The 23,497-nt window shown below is 35.1% G+C and overlaps 1 protein-coding gene across 1 annotated transcript; it reads left to right on the top strand.

The window, feature by feature from the left end:
• The first annotated feature begins 8,405 nt into the window (after positions 1-8,405).
• On the top strand, positions 8,406-9,344 carry LOC140610030 (olfactory receptor 6C2-like). The gene has a single exon (XM_072785508.1). The coding sequence runs from the start codon at positions 8,406-8,408 to the stop codon at positions 9,342-9,344; it is 939 nt and encodes a 312-aa protein (XP_072641609.1).
• Positions 9,345-23,497: the final 14,153 nt, after the last annotated feature.

Below are 23,497 nucleotides of genomic sequence, written 5' to 3'. Positions count from 1 at the left end.
TAGGGATAATACCCAGGATCAGCAAGGACTTTTGCTAGAGATTACAATAGGGAATGAAGGGAAGATGACTATAAGAAAGAAAGGAAGGTGAGCCCTGGGTAACAATGCTGTGTTTCATATGTGAGCTACTGCAGATATTTCAAGTGTGCATCTGCAGGACATTTAGACAGTTTTTTGCCCATGAGCATATTTCAATGTTTGTCCTCCCTGATAGTGTCTAGAAATTCAGAATGCTACTTTTTGTTGCATAGGTCCATCTGAGACTATTCTGTTAAACAAGGAACCCAGGGGGAAGCTTTGGTTGAAACTAGCCATCTATTAGCATGCCATCCAATAGAAATGCTAATTCCAGTCTACCTGGACTACAGTCTGAGAAGTTTGCCCTATACTGTCAGTAAAATCGAAGAATGTCTCCACATAATTAAGGGACTTTCTAGTAACAGGTTCAGGTAAATACAACACAATAGAAAATTATCACAAGCTCATAATCTAGAACCCTTTAAAAACTTCATTATCTTATATGTTTTTTATGATCTCTATTTTTTTATGTGGCCTATAGTAGAATTTAAATGAAAAGTCCCATGGAGCTGTGACCAGTAGAGCTGACTAAATGCCCAGTCTAAGAGACTATATTCTAATACTCAAAAATTAAGGCACTGAAAGATCAAGGGAACATGATACTAATTCTTATATTGACCTTTAACATTAGTATAGTGTATTCTATAGGAATCATAGGAATTAAAGGACTTCCACTAAGTAGAATTTTGAAATAGAAGTAAAGAATATATTCTGGTCTTTGTAAATATCTATGTGTTTATTAATATACTGAGAAGCCACTATGTTCCAGGAAATGTGATAAGATCTGAGTCTACTACTGAGAATAAGATTGGCCCTGATCCCAAGGCTATCACAGTCTAAGTGGGTGACACATAGAAAATAAGCAATCTCTACACCCAATTGCTCTGATGTAAGGATGACGGATATACGAACACAGTGGAGTTGTAACTAGCCTAGTCTGCAGGAATTGAGATGGTATCTCAGAACTTATTCTGGATGCAATGAGGAAAATGTAATAAAATGATCAAAACAAGAGACAGGAAGTCCAGTTAGAATATGAAGGTTTCGGGGATCCCTGGGTGGCTCAGTGGTTAAACACCTGCCTTCGGCCCAGGGCGTGATTTTGGAGTCCCGGGATCGAATCCCACATCAGGCTCCCTGCATGGAGTCTGCTCCTCCCTCTGCCTGTATCTCTGCCTCTGTCTCTCATGAATAAATAAAATCTTAAAAAAAAAGAATATGAAGGTTTCATATTGAGTATGAGATCAAAGTGATCTGAGGTAGGGTAGAAGAAGATGGAATGGAAAAGATAGACCTTTTAATGACATATTAGAGACGTATTTTTTTTCAGACAAACTAGATTTTATTTTTTATAATTTATTTTTTATTGGTGCTCAGTTTGCCAACATATAGAAGAACACCCAGTGCTCATGCCATCAAGTGCCCATCAGCCAGTCACCCTACCCCCCACCCACCTCCCTTTCTACCACCCCTAGTTCGTTTCCCAGAGTCTAGTCTAAATAGATTGGTCTTTTCCAGATGTGGGAAGCTGGGTGGAAGGGGGCCTTCTAAAACAAGAGTAATGATAATGAAATACGCAAGAGTAATAATAGTAGATTAGTGGATAAAGATGCCAGATTTCAGTAGCCTGAGTAATGAATGAAGGGGTAGAGAAGTGAAGAAATGAAAACATATATATTGACTAGGAGAATTCATCTAAATGGCATGGCCTTGAAATTCAGTTACTGGACGTTAACGTGAGCTTTGCTAAAGAATACAACTTGTGCCAAGTATTGCCTCATATTGTAATAGTATGAATGTATGTAAAGGGGGTTTGGTGGATCACAGAGAAGTGCAGAAATAAGGAACTATTTATTGAATACTATAAAGTGTCAGATGAAATGGGATTAGGGTTCACCATGCTTTTTTAAATTGTTAAATTTTGCAACAGTTTATTATAGAAAAATGAATAAACTTTAAGGACACAGGTCTATATATAGAAGGAACATGAACTGTGTCATATAAGCCATTTCTCTACTTAGACCAGGCCTGTACCCACATAATCCTCCCTGAAGAGAGAGACACTATCCTGATTTCTAACTCGATCAGTTTTGCTTAACTTTGAAATTTGTGTAAATGAAATTGTATTCTACACATTCTTTTCTGTCTTGCTTCTTCACTCAAAATTATGTTTGGGAGAACTTTTTATACTATTGAATGTAACAATATTATTTTTATCTTCATTGTTATGTGCTTCCATTTTATGAATATATCACGATTTAAAAACTGATTCTATCACTGATGGGCATTTTGGTTATTGGGTTATTGGGAATGATGAGGCTAAACTTTCTTAAACATGCATTCTGTGTACATATGTACACATTTTGATTGGGTAAAGACCTAGGATTATAATTTCCTGCATCATATATATCTGGACATCTGTTTAAAAAATATATTCAAAAAGTTTTCATAGTGTTTATAGGAATGTACACCCTAATATTCAAGAAACTTGATATGGCCCATCTATTTAATATCCATTATTCTCATGATTGTGCAGTACTTGTGAATTTAATTTTCTTTTCCCTAAAAACTAGAAAGTTCACATTTCATATGTTCACTGGCCTTTAGATATGCTCTTTAGTGAAGAAATTAGCCTAATTGTTATTAGATTAGATTTTTCTTTTCTTATTGAGTTGTAGCAAATTTTATAAATTTTGACTATAGCCCTTGACAATTATTGCAAATATCTTCTCACACTCCATGATTTGTCTTATTTAAATCATTTTTAAGGCACTTGGGTGGCTCAGTCAGTTAAGCATCTGACTCTTGATCTCAGCTCAGATCTTGATCTCAGGGTGGTGAGATCAAGCCCCATGTTGGGTCTCCATGCTGGGCATGCAGCCTACTTTAAAAATCATTCTTATTAAAGTATAACTGACACACAATAAAATGCACTTACTTTTTAAAAATGTACTTAAGTGTAGCATTCCACCAAGTCTTGACAAATGTACAACATCTTTACAACTACTAATGTGATCAAGATATATAAATTTCTATCACTTCTAAATGTTTGACTGTGTTCTTTCCCAGTTAATCCTTCATAATAGATTTGGTTTGTCTTTTCTAATTAAACTAAATCTTATAGTATTTTCCCTTTAATACATATATATTTTTTCCTCTGGCATACGACTTTGAGATTTATCCACATTATCACACACATGAATTCTTTATTCTTTTCCTGCTATGTAGCCCTCCATGTATATTTATATATACCACTTTTTGAATTACTTCTCACAGGGATCCCTGGGTGGCTCAGTGGTTTAGCTCCTGCCTTTGGTCCAGGGCGTGATCCTAGGGTCCTGGGATTGAGTCCTGCATCAGGTACCCTGCATGGAGCCTGCTTCTCCCCCTGCCTGTGTCTCTCATGAATAAATAAAATCTTTAAAAGATAAAGTACTTCTCAATGATTACTTATATTACATTCCTCTTTTGATTATTATGAATAAAATTGCAATTATCAAGTCTTTCTAAGGACATTTTTTTTCCTCTTAGGTAAATTCTTAGGGATGGATTTGTCATGTTACATAATAGATACACTTTTAAGTTTTTAAGAAATTGCAGAACTATATTCCACACTGGTTTTACTACTTTCTATTTCCACCAGTGATAAGAAAATTTCAACTGCTTCCTGTTTTTCCCACCCTTGCTATTGTTAATACATTTCATTTTTATTATTGGAACAAATGTTTAGTAATGTCTTATTATCATTTAAGTTTTATTTCCTTAATCACTAATGATGTTGAGCTTCTTTTCATGTGCACATTTGATATTCATGCCTCTTCCTATGTGCAGTATATGTTCAAATCTTTTACCAGTTTCATTGGGCTGTTTTCTTTTTATTGGTAAACTGTGTATTTGAGTACATGTGTACACTCACACATACATGTTCCTTTGTATCCATCATATTATATACATAGCATAGGTTAAGTAAGATGTATTTCATATATATATAATGAAATATGTCCCAAATATATATGTGCATATATACTCTGTGTAGACATATATCTGTACACTAAATACATGACCTTTGTAAATACATGTTTTGTAAATATCTTCTCCTAGTATTGGGCCTTTCTTTTCATTTTTTTAAACAGCTCTTTTTTAAGTTTATTTATTTGTGTAATCTCTACACTCCGTGTGGACTTGAACTCAACCCTAAAATCAAGTGTCTCATAGTTCTTCTGACTGAGCCAGACTGGCACCTCCTTTTCACTTTTTTTAAAAAAGATTTCATTTATTTATTCATGAGAGACACAGAGAGGCAGAGACATAGGCAGAGGGAGAAGCAAGCTCCACGCAGGGAGCCAGACGTGGGACTCGATCCCAGGTCTCCAGGATCAGGCCTTGGACTGAAGGCAGCGCTAAACCGCTGAGCCACCAGGGCTGCCCTCCTTTTCACTTTTTAACAGTATTTTTGAAAAGCAGGTTTTTATTAGGTCTATGCTCTATTTTATTTTTCATTTGTGTTCATTTTTATCCATATGTATGTATTATTGAAGCAGCACCATTTGTGATAAGACATTATTTTTCCCTTCAATTTGCCTGATATTATTCTATTTCAGTACACATTGCTCTATCCCAATAAGCTATGTGTTTAAACATATCTCCATGTCAGTTTTTAAACTTTCCATTGTATTGCTATACTATAGTATTATTTGTTCAATTTATGCACAAGTATTTAATGTTTAAATGAAGCTGTAATTTTTTGTAATTTTTAAAAATTTTTCAAGTTCAAATGCTCATTGTTATACACAAATAGAATTTTTTATATATATCAACGCTCTATCTCATGCTTTTGTTAAACTCACTTATTTATTCAAAGATTATCTTGTAGATCATTTAGGATTCCTTATCCCCCCAATCCTGCTATCAAAGGAAGATGATTAAACTCCTATATTGCTAATCAAAATGTCATTATTTTTTCTCACCTTATTTTACTGGCTAGGAATTCCAGCACATGGTTAAACATGAACTATAAGTAGCCATCTTTGCATAGTTCATAATTTTAGAGGAAAGCTTTCAGGCTTTCCCCCTCATATTTGATATTAGCAGAAGTTTTGGGTTGTTTTTTTTTTATATATATAACTAAGTATCCTTTATCACATGGAGACAGTTTTCTCTGCTTCTACTTTACTGAGAAAAATTTTTAAGCATAAAGAAGTGTTGAATTTTGGCAAATATTTTTTCCTGAAACTATTCAGAAGAAACATGGATTCTCCCTTTTTCTGTTATTGTGGAGAATAAGTTGATTTCAAATATTGAACCAACATTGAATTCCTGGGGTAAATGTTGCCTTCTCCTGATGTGTTATGCTTATATTGCTATTGAGCATAATGAGTTTGATTGGCTATTGTTTCTTTGAAATTTTCTATCTAGGTTTATAGAAGATATAGTTCAATAGTTTTTCTTTTTTTATAGTATCCTTGGTTTTGATATCATGGTTACACTCACCTTATAAAGGAGAGGGAGAGGGTGCTTAATATCATCTGTTTTATGAGGAAATTTAATATTGATTTGTTTTGCAATATACTCTTAATGATGTTTTCTTAAAAATAAGTCTTAATATCCAAGAGTGAAAACCCCCATCATTCTTTATGTTCTTCAGATGTGATCTCGGCCCTTGCATTCTATCTAAATCTTACAGGTGTTTCTTAAATCCCTTGCATTTCGGCCCTTGCATTCTATCTAAATCTTACAGGTGTTTCTTAAATCCTCAAAAAATAAGGTTGGATACATTCCCTACTCTTATTTTCTCAACGACATTAGATAAAATTCATAATATCCCATGTTTAAATCTCTAGTCCTAGAAGTTTTACTTTAGAATGTCTTTAACTACAAATTCTATTTCTTTACTAGTTGTAGGATTGTTTCAGGTTATGTATTTCATTTTGGATGTGTTTTTGTAGTTTGCGGACTTTGAAATATTCATCTGTTTCATTTAAGCTCTCTAAAATATTTTTGTTAATGGTTTGCAGTATCCTCTAATATCCTTTTAATATCTGAGATCTGGGATGATAGGTTTCATTTCTGATTTTTCTAAAATGAAAAGTGAAGTGTGTTTTCCTCCTCTCACTGTGTTATTTTGTTGTTTTGCTTGTCAGTCTGGTTAGAAGTTCATCAATATTATTAATCTCTAAAGAACCAGCTTTTAGGGGGGCCTGGGTGGCTCAGCAGTTGAGCATCAGCCTTGGTCTCAGGGGATGATCTTGGACATCCAGTATCAAGCAGTTCCCTGTGGGAAGCCTATTTCTCCCTCTGCCTATGGCTCTGCCCGTGTCTTTCATGAATAAAGAAATAAAATCTTTAAAAACAAAACAAAACAGCTTTTGGTTAGATTAATTTTCTCTATTGTATTTTTGTTTCTAATTTTGTTGACTTCTAGTCTTATCTCTATCTTTGCTTCCGTCTCATTCTTTGGGTAGTTTTTTCACTCTTTTTTTCAGCTTTTTGTTATTGTTGTCAAGGATTTAATATTTGGTTTGAAACTTTTTCTTTTGTAATATAAACATTTAACATTATAAATTTTCCACTCGTTCCTAGGTTTACCTTCATTCCACATATTTTTCATTTATTTCAATATGTTATTTTATTTCCTTTGAGTCTTAGTGGTTGACTCATAAAGTATTTAGAAGTAACCTGTTTAATTTGTAAATATTTTCTTTCCATTTTTCTTTGGTTATTGATTGTTAGTTTGATTTCTTTGTGGTCAGAGAATATCTTCTATATGATTCCAGTTTGTTTAAACTCATTAATATTTGTTTTATTTTACCTCTCTTGTTGGGATACCGATTTTGCAGTCTTACATGTACACTTCAAATAATGTGCATTCTCTTGATGGGATGAGCACTGGGTTTTATTCTATATCTTGGCAAATTGAACACTGATAAAAAATAAATTTATAAAAGAAAATAATATGCATTCTGCCATTATTAGGCAGAGTGTTCTATAAACATCAATTATATATAATTGACATATAGTTTTTCTATACTTTTGTGGATTTTCAGTCAACTAGTTCCATCGATTAGTAAATCTCCAGCTATGATTCACAATTTACCTATTATTTCTTCTTTTATTTATGCCAGTTTATTCTTCTTATATTTTGGTGTACTGTTAAATACATAAATAATTAAGATCTTTAGTTGTTATCGGTGAATTGGATAATTTAATGGTATGTAATTTTCTTTTGTATGTTTGTTAACTTTCTTTGATGGTAATATTAGCATATTTACTCCAACATTCCCTTTATTGTGGTTCACATGGTAGTCATTTTTTAATTGTTTGACTTATCTATGTCATTATATTTGAAGTGAAGTGTTTAAATACTGCATCTAGGTGGGAGGTTTCTTAAAAACACATTCTTATAATCCCTGTCTTTTAATCAGTGTGGTATGTTTTGGTCATTTATACAATGTAATTATTTATGTTTGAACATCTGTTAATCATTTTGTTTGTTCTCATGGTTCTTTCTTTTGTTTCTCATTTTCTGCCTCAAAATTAATAGCCCCAGTGTTTCATTTTAATTTATATAACGTACGTTTGACTATACCATTTCTTAAAAGTTTGTGTGTGACATGATGTACCCAAGAAACATTTCACAGACCAGTTATAATCAATATTTTACTACTGGAGGTAGAATGCAGAAAATGTATTACTATATAAGACCCATCACTCTTCCCTTTTTTATTGTGGTTATCATTTATATTAAGTTTACAGACGTGAGTAGCTCCATCAGATAATGCTATAATTTTTGGTTTCATCAATTTTATGAAAGGATTTGTATAGAACTGGTGCCTTTGTTTGTCTTGACTGTTTAGTAGAAACCTACAATTAAGCCGTCTGCGCCTGGAGTTCTCTTTATGGGATGTCTTACTACATATTTGTTTACTTTAATAGATATAGGACTATATATATTAGATATTTCAACTTGAATTATCTTTGGTATATTGTATCCTTCAAAGAATTAGTGCATTCCATTTAAGTTGCCACATCTACTCTGCAGACATTTTCAAAATATTTCATTTTTATCTTCTTAATATCTGTATAATCTCTAATGATGTTATCGCGCTCATTCCTGACAAAGCTTATCTTTTCTTCAGGTCAGTCTCACAGCAGTTTTATCAGTGTTATTTATCTTTTCTAAGAATCAGCTTTCAATTCCTTTGATCTTCTCTCTTGCTTTATTGTGTTCTGTTTCATTGATTTTTGCCTTATTGTTTCCTTTCTTCTGTTTAAATACTTTCTCTTTGACTTTTTTTTCATGTAGATTGCCTAAGACATCATAGGTAACAATGAGAAATCACACAGCAATAACAACATTCATCTTGTTGGGACTTACAGAGGACCCACAGCTGCAAGTTCTTCTTTTTATCTTCTTATTTCTCAGCTACGTGCTGAGCATTACTGGAAATTTGACCATTATCATTCTTACATTTATGGATTCTCATCTTAAAACACCTATGTATTTTTTTCTCCGCAATTTCTCCATCTTAGAAATCTCATTCACAACAGTATGCATTCCCAGATTCTTGTACAGTATAACAACTGGAGACAACACTATTACGTATAATGCTTGCGCTTGCCAAATATTTTTTATTGGGCTTTTTGGGGTCACAGAATTTTTTCTCCTGGCAGCCATGTCCTATGACCGCTATGTGGCCATCTGCAAACCCCTTCATTACATGACCATCATGAATAACAAAGTCTGTACCATCCTTGTCCTCTGTTGCTGGATTTCTGGGCTGCTGATCATCATCACACCCCTTGGTATGGGCCTCCAGCTGGAATTCTGTGACTCCAATGCCATTGATCATTTTGGCTGTGATGCATCTCCTCTTTTTAAGATTTCATGCTCGGATACATGGGTTATAGAACAGGTGGTTATAATCTGTGCAGTACTGACATTCATTATTACACTGATAGGTGTCATTCTTTCCTATATATATATCATCAGGACAATTCTAAGATTTTCTTCTGCTTCTCAAAGAAAAAAAGCTTTCTCCACCTGTTCTTCACACATGCTTGTTGTTTCCATTACATACGGCAGCTGTATTTTCATCTATATCAAGCCTTCGGCCAAAGAAGAGGTGGATATCAATAAAGGGGTATCCGTGCTCACTACATCTGTTGCTCCTTTGTTGAACCCTTTCATTTATACTTTGAGGAACAAGCAAGTGAAACGAGCTTTCAATGACACAATCAAAAAAATTGCATTTATCTTACACAAATAAGAGCACACTGAATACTACTGGAAAATACTACTGGAAAATACTACTGGAAAATACTACTGGAAAATTTGCTGGTCTTTTTATCCTTATTTGATTTTTTGCTTATTTTTTATTTTTTATAATAAATTAATTTTTTATTGGTGTTCAATTTGCCAACATACAGAATAACACCCAGTGCTCATCCTGTCAAGTGCCCCCCTCAGTGCCCGTCACCCATTCACCCCCACCCCCTGCCCTCCTTCCCTTCCACCACCCCTAGTTCCTTTCCCAGAGTTAGGAGTCTTTATGTTCTGTCTCCCTTTCTGATATTTCCCACACACTTCTTCTCCCTTCCTTTATATTCCCTTTCACTATTATTTATATTCCCCAAATGAATGAGAACATATAATGTTTGTCCTTCTCCGATTGACTTACTTCACTCAGCATAATACCCTCCAGTTCCATCCATGTTGAAGCAAATGGTGGGTATTTGTCATTTCTAATGGCTGAGGAATATTCCATTGTATACACAAACCACATCTTCTTTATCCATTCATCTTTCAATGGACACCGAGGCTCCTTCCACAATTTGATGTTTTTTTAAAGAGAGTGCATTTACTAATCCTTATGTTGCATCTCGTCCCATGTAAAAAGAAAAAAAAAAGTTTTTTCATCCTAGGTATTTAAAGTAGATATTGGAACTTTCCCTTTCAAAATTAAAATAAAAATTCAATATTATATACATTAAAGTCAGAAAATTGATTATTTCTTTTTTTAAAGATTTTATTTATTCATTCCTGTGAGACACAGAGAGAGAAGCAGACAGAGGGAGAGGGAGAAGCAGGCTCCATGCAGGGAGCTGGATGTGGGACTTTATCCCGGATCCCGAGATCGGGACCTGAGCCAAAGGCAGATGCTCAACGGCAGAGCCATCCAGGCTTCCCAAATTAAGATTATTTAAAGCTGACATTTTATTTTCTCTCTTTGATAAAATATTAACATTTATAATTTTATACTTTACAACCGAAAATAGATAATAGCACATATCTGTTATATACACTGGCCTTCTATTTATTGGTTTAAAGTAGCTGCTTTATGGTATGAACAGTAAAAGAGGAGTAACCAACAAATTTCTTTATAAAGACTACTTGGAAACTTCGTTATAAAGATTCAGATAGAAAAAAAATGAATTGACTGATTACATTTATTCCACATGGTTTGTTTTTGTCTTTTTGTTTTTAACAGGTAGGCATTTTGGAACTTTTGATTTCTGAGTAGTGGGGAACGATTAGATCTATTTAACACAAAATTTGCATTGGCTGCAGGTAAATTCTTTTTCTCTGGTTTGGAAATTAATCTGATAAAAATAAAATTGATAAAAATAAGTTTGTATTCATTGAGAATATATAAAATTTTCTAAATTTTATATACTTTATTATATAACCTGAGAATATAAGAACCATATAGAACAAAAAGGAAAAATGGAAAAATCCATAATCATAGTGGGTGATTTTTACACATTATCTCAGCATTGCATAGCTCAAACTGACCAAAGCATCAATATAATATAGAAATCTAAACAACTCATGTAACAAACCAGACCTAATCATCAGTATGAAATATTGTACAAAAAAGTCCTGAAAGCTGAACACTACTTTCAAGAGAAAAAATGTTTATGAAATTGAAGTTTTGAGTAAGCGATCAATATGAAGATATGTGGAACATCTCACATGTATTCAGAAATTAAATAGTATACACATGAAAAGCATTTGTATAAAAAAGGAGCTCAAAATGAATATTAGAAAATATTTGTACTCTATGATATGAAAATATTATGTGCTAAAGCCTGTGTGATACAGATAAAGGTGTGCTTGGAAAGAAATATATAGTGTAAGTATTTATATTTTAAGAAGAAGAAACAGTAAAATCAATTATCTAAGTATCCATTTCAAGAAGTAAGAAAAAGTACAAATTAAATCAAAGAAATGCAGAAGAGAATATACAACAGCAAAAAACTAAAAGTATAGAAACAGTATTTCAATAAAGGATGTCACCATTTGCTTCAACGTGGATGGAACTGGAGGATATTATGCTGAATGAAGTAAGTCAGTCGGAGAAGGACAAACACTACATGATTTCATTCATATGGGGAATATAAAAAATAGTGAAAGGGATTAAAGGGGAAAGGAGAGAAAATGAGTGGGAAATATCAGAGAGGGAGACGGAACATGAGAGACTCCTAACTCTGGGAAACGAACAAGGGGTGGTGGAAAGGGAGGTGGGCGGGGGGATGGGGTGACTGGGTGGCAGGCACTGGTGGGGGCACTTGATGAGATGAGCACTGGGTGTTATACTATATGTTGGCAAATTGAACCCCAATAAAAAAGATACAAAAAAAAAAAAGGAAATCACCAATGCCAAGAATTTTTATTCTGTTGTTTTATACTTGAGTGTTGTAGATTTGAGTATTAGGTCTGATTGCTTTAGAAGTCTTTTTTTAAATCCTTGTTGAATTTGAGCCTAGTTGTTCTATCCATTTTTGAAAATTAAGTCTCCGATTATTGCTGCTCAACTGTCTATTCTTCATTAGTCAGTTTTGCTTTATGTATTTTGGGACTCTGTTGTTAAGTAGTTGGATGCTTTAAATTTGTTTTCCAATGTTTTACTTTCAATATGCTTATATTTTTGAATCTGTATGTATCTTCTATAGACAGTATACTGTGGTTACTTTTTTCTCATTATTCCAGATTGAAAATCTCAGCTTTTCAATTGGATAGTTGGATCCATTTACATGTAATGTTATTATTGATATAGATGGATGTACCTCTCCCACTTTACTTTTTGCTCTCTAGATGTCTATTGTACTCCTTCCTCTTCTATTCCTACTTCAATGCCTCCTTTTGCATTAAGTGAATATTTCCAGTTTTATCATTTTAATTCTTTTAATGATGCTTCCACAATATTTTTGATGTATTTTTCTATTGTTATCTGTAGGGCTTACCATACACATTCTAACATCATCGTCTATGTCAGAATAATACTTAAATCTAGTGAGACAGAAACATTACTCCTATATAGTTTTATTCTCTCACATTGAAGTTTACTGTACTGACGAATATACAACTATGTATACAGTTTAAAACCATTGAACTGCATACTTTAAGTGGGTGAGTTTAGAGCATATAAATTACATATCATCAGTACTTATATATCCGGGATAAATATTTATATATGGAAATATATATAAATGTACTTTTAAATTATACACATACATATACCATACTGCCTAGTCTTTTAACCCAGATAAAACCTGCACATAAATATTCATGATGACCTTATAATAGCCAAAAATTTGCAACAACTCAGATGTCACTTAAAAAGTAAGCGTTGATCACATTATTACACATCCATACAATTGAAGAATATTTAGCAGTGTAAAGAAACAAGCTATTGACATAGATAACACCTTGGATAAATCTCCAGAGAATTATGCCACGTCAAAAAGTCAATCCCAACAGTCATGTGCACTATTGATTTGTTTATGCCAAAATTAGAAAATGGAGAACAAATTAGTGAATTCTAGTGATGGAAAGACTAAGGGAAATGGAGGCTTGCCTGGCTACAAATAAAAAAAAAAAAAGAGCAAATGAGGGGATATTGTGATCATGAAATTTTTCTGTACTTGTATTGTGTGGTTACCAAAGTCCTGGGTGTGAGATTGTGTCTTATAAGATGTGACCACTGCAAGAAACTGGGTAAAGTATGCATGAGTTCTTTCTGTTATTTATTACATGTACATGTGAATCTATAATTATATCAAATAAAACTTAATTCTTACATCCAATTGCCTTAGAAAAGAAGCCAAGCATTTGCTTTGTTGTGATATCATTGTTGTGTTTATACATTTAATGCTATGGTTATACCTCTGTGTCTCTAAGGAAATGGTCCCACTACTACACATATTTTTTTGTGTGTCAAAGTTCATTAGACAATTCATTACTGGCTTTTATACAACAATCACAAAGGACCCTCTTGTTTTTTTTCCCTTGATTCTTATGCCCCCATAGCATATTTAGCAAATATAATCAAAGTCATTGATAGTTTAAAAATTACAGGGCACCTTATCTCCATGGCTAGAAAAAAATCAGACCTTCAAATCTTCCCGTCCCCGCGTTTCATTGCATCTGTATCTTTGGGGTAAATCCCCAGCAGTGCAATGGCTGGGTCATAGGGCAGGTCTATTTTTAACTCTGAGGAACCTCCACACAGTTTTCCAGAGTGGCTGCACCAGTTCCCATTTCCATCAACAGTAAAGGAGGGTTCCCCTTTCTCCACATCCTCTCCAACATTTGTGGTTTCCTGCCTTGTTAATTTTCCCCATTCTCACTGGTGTGAGGTGGGATCTCATTGTGGTTTTGATTTGTATTTCCCTGATGGCAAGTGATGCAGAGCATTTTCTCATGTGCATGTTGGCTATGTCTATGTCCTCCTCTGTGAGATTTCTCTTCATGTCTTTTGCCCATATCATGATTGGATTGTTTGTTTCTTTGCTGTTGAGTTTAATAAGTTCTTTATAGATCTTGGATACTAGCCCTTTATCTGATACGTCATTTGAGAATATCTTCTCCCATTCTGTAGGTTGTCTTTGAGTTTTGTTGACGGTATCCTTTGCTGTGCAAAAGCTTCTTATCTTGATGAAGTCCCAATAGTTCATTTTTGCTTTTGTTTCTCTTGCCTTCATGGATGAATCTTGCAAGAAGTTACTGTGGCCAAGTTCAAAAAGGGTGTTGCCTGTGTTCTCCTCTAGGATTTTGATGGAATCTTGTCTCACATTTAGATCTTTCATCCATTTTGAGTTTATCTCTGCACATGGTGCAAGAGAGTGGTCTAGTTTCATTCTTCTGCGTGTGGATGTCCAATTTTCCGAATACTATTTATTGAAGAGACAGTCTTTATTCCAGTGGATAGTCTTTCCTCATTTGTCGAATATTAGTTGACCATAAATAAAGTTCAGGGTCCACTTCTGGATTCTATTCTGTTCCATTGATCTATGTGTCTGTTTTTGTGCCAGTACCACACTGTCTTGCAGACCACAGCTTTGTAGTACAACCTGAAATTTGGCATTGTGATGCCCCCAGCTATGATTTTCTTTTTTAAAATTCCCCTGGCTATTCGGGATCTTTCCCGATTCCATTAAATTATTAATTTTAATTCCAAATTAAAATAATTTGTTCCAACTCTCTGAAGAAAGCCCATGGTATTTTGTTAGGGATTGCATTAAACATGTAAATTGTCCTCCAAACATTATATGTTCTCATTCATTTGGGGAATATAAATAATAGTGAAAGGGAATAGAAGGGACGGGAGAAGAAATGGGTAGGAAATATCAGAAATGTGGGCGACCACAAACTAGCTGGAGTAACTGAACCAAACCAGCCCCGGACTTGTGTCCCTCATTCACTCAAAAGTCTCGGGAGCCTAGAGGATGAATAGTTGGTAGACGCTTGAGAAAAGGCTTGAGCAATGGTTCTCAGGGCTCGCTTTTACGTGGTCGCACACATAACACAATAGATCCAACTTATTCTGACCTGGTCATAAATGTAAATAAGGGTCTGTCTGTCCTTCCTGGTCTGTTTACTGTACCTAATATTCCTTTGAAGTATGCACATCTGGAGCAACAAGCTTATCTATTTACCATGGTCTTCTGGCACCTGGGAGTCTGTCTTGCATGCTGAGAAAGGGGAACTTTGGAGGGTTTCACAAACCTGCTAAAAATAAACACCTTCTTGGCTTTGTTTGGCTCATGCTATAAAATGTTATAAAACCTTGAATAAAGCTGGCACTGCTTGCACATCATCCACTGTGTCCCTCCTGTCCCCATCTCTTTACTTTTCTTTTATTTTCCTCATCCCCTTATCCTCAAGACCCTGATGGTTTTGCTGCAGCGCACGCAACACAGAAAGGGAGACAGAACATAAAGACTCCTAACTCTGGGAAACGAACTAGGGGTGGTGGAAGGGGAGGAGGGCGGGGGTTGGGGGTGAATGGGTGACAGGCAGTGAGGGGGGCACTTGATGGCATGAGCACTGGGTGTTATTCTGTATGTTGGCAAATTCAACACCAATAAAAAATAAATCAATAAATAAATTTATTATTTAAAAATGTAAATTGCCCTGGGTAGCATGGACATTTTCACAATATTAATTCTTCCAATCCATGAGCATGGAATATTTTTCCATCTCTTTGTGTCCTCCTCAATTTCTTTCAGAAGTGTTCTATAGTTTTTAGGGTATAGATCCTTTACCTCATTGGTTAGGTTTATTCCTAGGTATCTTATGCTTTTGGGTGCAATTGTAAATGGGTTTGACTTCTTAATTTCTCTTCTTTCAGTCTCATTGTTAGTGTATAGAAATGCCACTGACTCCTGGGCATTGATTTTGTATCCTGCCACACTGCCAAATTGCTGTATGAGTTCTAGCAATCTTGGGGCGGAGTCATTTGGGTTTTCTACATAGAGTATCATGTCATCGGTGAAGAGGGAGACTTTGACTTCTTCTTTGCCAATTTGAATGCCTTTTATTTCTTTTTGTTGCCTGATTGCTGAGGCTAGGACTTGTAGTACTATGCTGAAAGGAGTGGTGAGAGTGGACATTCCTGTCTTGTTCCTGATCTTAGGGGAAAGGCTCCCAGTGCTTCTTGGGGGAAACTTTAGTTTTTAATATAGAAGATAAGGGGATCCCTGGGTGGCTCAATTGTTTAGCACCTGCCTTCGACTCAGGGCTTGGTCCTGGGATCCTTGGATCGGGTCCCATGTCGGGCTCCCTGCGTGGGGCCTGCTTCTCCCTCTGCTTCTGTCTCTGCCTCTCTCTCTCTCTTTCTCTCTCTCTCTCTCTCTCTCTCTCTCTATATATATATATATATATATATATATATATATATCATGAATGAATAAAATATTTAAAAAATAATATAGAAGATGAACCTTGAACCAAGTGATAGAGGTAATTATTAAAAAATTTTGATGAGAGTGAGGACATATACCCTAGCCCCTCGCCAGTTACACATAGCCCTTCAGCAGCCTTGCAGCTAGAGCCTGGCTGGTAATCACTATTTCTATTCTTCCTGATGTGAAGGCCTCCCACCCACAGTAATAGCCGTATGGCCTCTGCATACCTTCATAGGCACCCACTGGCTAAGACTAGTCAGTGCCCTGGGGTGTTCTTTTTGCCTTGCACAGAACTGTAAAAGAGTTTAGGCCCAGGAAAACCTGTAAACTTCTTTGCCACCAGGTATAATGCAACTACAGCTTCTGCAAGGAGGTTCGAACCTGGCCTGGAGATTCAATCCCCCTTCAAAATCATACTTCCTTGTTAAATTCTCCTTGGGTCTTAGGGTATCTTGTAGCATTCTCATATCTTATGGTTACTAACCTAGCATAGGTTAATAATCCTTGATATTAAACTCCCCCTGTTTAAATCACTGTGTGGTTTCTGTCTCCTGATAGAACCCAGGTAGAAACACCAATATAAAGAATGTGAGAGAGGGACGCGTGGGTGATTCAGGGGCTGAGCGTCTGCCTTCTGTTCAGGTTGTGATCCTGGAGTTCGGGGATTGAGTCCCGCATTGGGCTCCCTGCATGGAGCCTGCTTCTCCCTCTGCCTGTGTCTCTGCCTCTCTCTGTGTGTCTCTTGAATAAATAAATAAAATCTTTTTTTTTTTTTTAAAAAGAAGGTAAGATAGAACAGCAATACAGATCCTCTGAATATTAACATCTTAACACACGACGGTTGCAAACAAGGTTAAATCAATATATTTGACAACTTAGATGAAATGGAAAAGTTATGTCGAAGATGTAAATTATAGACCTGACACAAAGTAGAAAATCTGCATACTTTTCTTTCTGCTATGAAAATTGAATACCTGTCTTTTCACAAAGAAAATTCCAAATTTATGTTGCCTTACTGGTGAATACTATCAAAAGGACAAATAATCCAATCCTTCAAAGCATGTGAGGAGAGAACACTTTCTCACTCATTTTGTGAAATCAGCATAAATCTGATACTAACACCAGGCAAAGAAATTACCAATATCTCTCATGATCATAGATGCAAATATCCATATCAATATACTAGTGAACAATGATAACTAAAAATGGTCAAGAAAATTTATTGAATGCTTCATAAAGGAAGATACATGAATAGCCAATAGGCAAATGTAAAGAAGCTCAATATCATTAGTTATGAGGAAATTCAAATTACAAATGAGTCACACGCTCACTAGAATGGCTACAATTAAAATGTAAGCTGACAACATAAATCATGACAAGGATGGAGAGCAACTGGATGTATCATATATTGGTGACAGACATGTGAAATGGTATATAACCACTTAAGAAAATATTCTGGCACTTTTATATAAACATAATTATCATGTCTTAGTAATTGCTCTCCTAGTTATATATCTAAGAAAAATAAAAACTTATATTGCCAAAAATTATACACATAAAGTTAGGACAATAGCTACTTTGGTTGAATCTTGACTGACAGATAGAGACTTGTTTTGATTGTTGGTAATATTCTATATATTTATCTGGGTGGTGGTTATAGGGTTGTATATCTTTGTAAAGATTAATTAACCAGTAAAATTTATTTGTGTACATTTCTTGTAAATTTGTTATACATCAGTAAAATATTAAAGATGAAACAACGAGGGGCACTTGAGTGGCTCAGTGGTAGGCTCAGGTTGTGATCCTGGGGTCCTGGGATCAAGTCCCACATCGGCTCCCTGCATGGAGCCTGCTTCTCCCTCTCGTAAATAAATAAATAAAATCTTTTTTTAAAAAAGAAATGGAATAGAAAATTTTCCACAAAAAAAGAAAGAAAGGAAATTTTCCAGAAAAACAAACACTAAGTGAATTCATCATCAGTATACCTACACTAAAAGAAAAATAATAAAGTGCTCTTTATAACTAAGAAAAATAATGATGTGTATCCTTGAGAATGTCATGAGTACTTCATTAAGTACATAATAAGAAAGAAAATAAGGTGGAAAGTTAAATACACATTGTATAAAAACAATAATAAAAATATCTTGCAGGATTAAAATATATGGAGAATTTTAAAAACAACAAATATTTCGGGAAAAATTCACATCCTGGGATAACTGCTACAAAAAAATTGAGGTTGTTTTAGTAATTTCCTATATGCCAGCGTAAGGAATAAAAAGTGACATAATAAATTCATTGGCTTCCTTAACGCTTTGGAATCTCTGAAAATTGGCAAATTAGACTCTTACATCTTTTAAATCCCTGAAGGAATTAATCTAAGTTAGAGGATTACAGCTCAGCCTTTAGTTTTGAAAAAAAAAATCTGAATTCCATCCAAACATCAAGTATCCTGTACTTAAAACAAAGGAGATGGATATGGAAATTATCTTGATTGTGGTGATGGTATCACAGATATGTGCATAGGTACAAATTCACCAACTTGTATACATTAAATATATGCAGTTTTTATATATCAGTTATACTACAATAAAACTGTTTAAAAAAGAATAAACAAAACTTGAGGGGTCTAGAGCACTTTATTTCATGAATAAATTTTCTAGGACTATTCTCTAAAAACTCTGTATCTATATAAGAATTGTTAACATATCTATAATGTCATTAGATATTTGCCTGTGTTAGATAACACATCTAAGTACTTGACAGTGGGAAAATATTAGTAGGTACATTTTCAGTTATACGTAGAATGGCCTTGCTCACTTAGTTATCCAGTTCTCTGATTCGGAGTAAATTCTGAAATGTCCAACACAGTCCCGGAAAGATATTCAAAGGAATTGGCATTGGGAAAGTGAAACTGGGAAGGTAGATTGTTCTGCCTTAAAGAGAACTGATTTCTCTCTTAAGGGGTATAAGCACATGCTTTGCTACCATAGCTTAATATTAAGCCAATTAGTTAAGAGAAAATCTAGGAAATATTGTGAATATGTGAATATTAGGAAGAAATATATACTCCCTACTCTTCATACTTCTCTCCATGTGGAGGTACATTCCCTTGTTAATAATTTTCAAAAAGAAGAGTTTAATAAGTTCTTTAGAGATTTTGGAAACTAGCCCTTTATCTGATATGTCATTTGCAAATATCTTCTCCCATTCTGTAGGTTGTCTTTGAGTTTTGTTGACTGTATCCTTTGCTGTGCAAAAGCTTCTTATCTTGATGAAGTCCCAATAGTTCATTTTTGCTTTTGTTTCTTTTGCCTTCGTGGATGTATCTTGCAAGAAGTTACTGTAGCCGAGTTCAAAAAGGGTGTTGCCTGTGTTCTCCTCTAGGATTTTGATGGAATCTTGTCTCACATTTAGATCTTTCATCCATTTTGAGTTTATCTCTGCATATGGTGCAAGAGAGTGGTCCAGTTTCATTCTTCTGCGTGTGGATGTCCAATTTTCCGAACACCATTTATTGAAGAGACTGTCTTTCTTCCAACGGATAGTCTTTCCTCCTTTATCGAATATTAGTTGACCATAAAGTTCAGGGTCTACTTCTGGGTTCTCTATTCTGTTCCATTGATCTATGTGTTTGTTTTTGTGCCAGTACCACACTGTCTGGATGACCACAGCTTTGTAGTACAACCTGAAATCTGGCATTGTGATGCCCCCAGATATGGTTTTCTTTTTTAAAATTCCCCTGCCTATTCGGGGTCTTTTCTGATTCCACACAAATCTTAAAATAATTTGTTCTAACTCTCTGAAGAAAGTCCATGGTATTTTGATAGGGATTGCATTAAACGTGTAATTTTCCCTGGGTAACATTGGCATTTTCACAATATTAATGCTGCCAATCCATGAGCATGGAATATTTTTCCATCTCTTTGTGTCTTCCTCAATTTTTTTCAGAAGTGTTCTATAGTTTTTAGGGTATAGGTCCTTTACCTCTTTGGTTAGGTTTATTCCTAGGTATCTTATGCTTTTGGGTGCAATTGTAAATGGGATTGACTCCTTAATTTCTCTTTCTTCAGTCTCATTGTTAGTGTATAGAATTGCCATTGATTTCTGGGCATTGATTTTGTATCCTGCCATGCTTCCAAATTGCTGTATGAATTCTAGCAATCTTAGGGTGGAGGGTTTTGTGTTTTCTATGTAGAGTATCATGTCATCGGCAAAGAGGGAGAGTTTGACTTCTCTTTGCCAATTTGAATGCCTTTAATGTCTTTTTGTTGTCTGATTGCTGAGGCTAGGACTTCCAATACTATGTTGAATAGCAGTGGTGAGGGTGGACATCCCTGTCTTGTTCCTGACCTTAGGGGAAAGGCTCCCAGTGCTCCCCCATTGAGAATGATATTTGCTGTGGGCTTTTCGTAGATGGCTTTTAAGATGTCGAGGAAAGTTCCCTCTATCCCTACACTCTGAAGAGTTTTGATCAGGAATGGATGCTGTATTTTGTCAAATGCTTTCTCTGCATCTAATGAGAGGATCATATGGTTCTTGGTTTTTCTCTTGCTGATATGATGGATCACATTGATTGTTTTACGAGTGTTGAACCAGCCTTGTGTCCTGGGGATAAATCCTACTTGGTCATGGTGAATACTTTTTTTAATGTGTTGTTGGATCCTATTGGCTAGTATCTTGTTGAGAATTTTTGCATCCCATGTTCATCAGGGATATTGGTCTGTAATTCTCCTTTTTGGTGGGGTCTTTGTCTGGTTTTGGAATTAAGGTGATGCTGGCCTCATAGAACAAATTTGGAAGTACTCCATCTCTTTTTATCTTTCCAAACAGCTTTAGTAGAATAGGTATCATTTCTTCTTTAAACGTTTGATAGAATTCCCCTGGGAAGCCATCTGGTCCTGGACTCTTGTGTCTTGGGAGGTTTTTGATGACTGCTTCAATTTCCTCCCTGGTTATTGGCCTGTTCAGGTTTTCTATTTCTTCCTGTTCCAGTTTTGGTAGTTTGTGGCTTTCCAGGAATGCGTCCATTTCTTCTAGATTGCCTAATTTATTGGCGTATAGCTGTTCATAATATGTTTTTAAAATCGTTTGTATTTCCTTGGTGTTGGTAGTGATCTCTCCTTTCTCATTCAGGATTTTATTAAATTGAGTCTTCTCTCTCTTCTTTTTAATAAGATTGGCTAATGGTTTATCTATCTTATTAATTCTTTCAAAGAACCAACTCCTGGTTCTATTGATCTGTTCCACAGTTCTGGTCTCGATTTCGTTGAGTTCTGCTCGAATTTTAATCAAAAAAAGGATAGCTTTTTTGCTGAACAGTTAATGTGTCACTTCAGGGTGTGCGGTCTTTAAGCAAACAAGTAAATAATAAAGTCTACTTCCTGTGTATTTTCCTAATAATTTTTGGGTGAATCTGTAAAATAGTGACATTACAAAGATGGGCAGTCATTCTCCTGCTTTGTTTCTGTAAGATTTGAAGATTTTTAAAATAATTCTTTTGTGCAATTTTCCTGGTCTCTCCCCTATCTAGCCTTCCACTGGTTGAAAAGACTTATCTGATGGATAGATTTTGAACAAGGACCTGGGTATGCTAGCTAGCACTTTCCCCTTTTATGTTGTCTCTTCTACAGCTGGATTTCAGACTGCTTGAAGTCACCAATAAAAGATTCCCCCCTGGTTGATGGAGTAGATTTGGATCTAGCACTGTCTATCTGATATATATGACTAACTCAGGAAATTCTTATTGGGATGTTCAAAGCCATGTGTTCAATAATTCTATCTATAATATAACTGGAATTTAATTTTTTAAATATTTTATTTATTTATTTATGAGAGACACTCAGAGAAAGGCAGAGACACAGCAGGGTCCCGGCAGGGAGCCCAATGTGGGACTCAATCCCAGGACCCTGGGATCACGCCCTGAGTTGAAGGCAGACGCTCAACCACTGAGCCACCCAGGTATCCCTAAAACTGGAATTTTAATATCCATATATCTAACTGACTCAGAAATCAGGCGAAGAATAAGTGGGATTCCTTCACAATTCTAGCAGTGGTGAGGATCCCAGCCACTTCTGTGAATATTATGTGACATTACACATTGGAAGTAAAGTGTGGCAATACACTTCAAAATTCTAACATATAACTGGCCTTTGCCTCAGAAATTCCACCTCTGATAATTTATACTAAGGAAATAGATGACATTTATATAAAAAAAGATTTTAAATATATAATTTTATAATAGTTAAACATGGGAAGCTTTATCCAATATGGCTTGTCCATAAAAAGAGTACAATGCAGAAAAAAAAATGAGATACAAATCTATATTTTTACCATGGAAAAATATTCATAGTTATTGACTCAGAAATTGTATGTATACTATTTTCAAGTATATTTCCTTCTTTCCACTGGAAGTATAGACAGAAAGCAGTTTTGCTGTCTTTTGTTAATATTTTGTTATCTATGGGCCAAAGAGTAGCCAGAAATAGCTTTCCATCAGAAAATTACTGTTTTGCCCTCAGAATGTGTCTATTAAAATTATTGCACCTTATTTTCTCCAAGGACATGATTCCCACTGCTTCCTCTATTAGATGCACTTGCCTAAATGCAAGACATTTTAGAAGAATTAGTCATGTTCAAACTTTGGTCACAGAGGACCCTTTCTTTATCAATATAGAGAGCCCCTGCACATTCACAACAGTCTGAGATAATAAAACATTCATGTAACTTCACCGTGTAAAAGTGTATCTTTGCCCAGAGAAATCAGAAATCATCTGCCAAAATCTTCTAAAACTCACCTTACATTGCTCATCGTTTAAAATAAATCACAGGTTTTTATCAGGTTTGCTATATAAGAATTTTTTTCCTAGGCTTGAAGTGGAATAGAATCTTCAATGAGAGTTTGTTGGCAACCCAGAGAACACAATCTGTAGTAAAACATTGGCCGTGTGTGTGCCCAGGAGAGAGGCATTTGTGCATATATTTGATGCCACTTACACTTCCAGTTTTATCATTGGAACCATCAGGCTTACACAGTCACCTAAAGCCATGATTACTTTCCATGAGAGTAAGTATATTCTTATTTGGTAATTTCAGTTTCTTTCTTCATTCAACATTCTAGTTCTTTGGCCTCTGCAAAATATCAGACTGATCTACTTAAATATGGGAAGGCAATAAATTAACTCGGAAATCTCTGAAAAAGCAAATAGTTATTTATAATGTTAATTTGTTTTAG

Source organism: Canis lupus, chromosome 2, assembly GCF_048164855.1.
Source record: "Canis lupus baileyi chromosome 2, mCanLup2.hap1, whole genome shotgun sequence".
Taxonomy (NCBI): domain Eukaryota; kingdom Metazoa; phylum Chordata; class Mammalia; order Carnivora; family Canidae; genus Canis; species Canis lupus.
The sequence above is the reverse complement of the archived record's forward strand: the minus strand, read 5'-3'. Positions and strand labels throughout refer to the sequence as shown.

Excerpts from the sequence above, each read along its gene's own strand:
- LOC140610030 (XM_072785508.1), top strand. The coding sequence starts at position 8,406 with ATGAGAAATCACACAGCAATAACAACATTCATCTTGTTGGGACTTACA.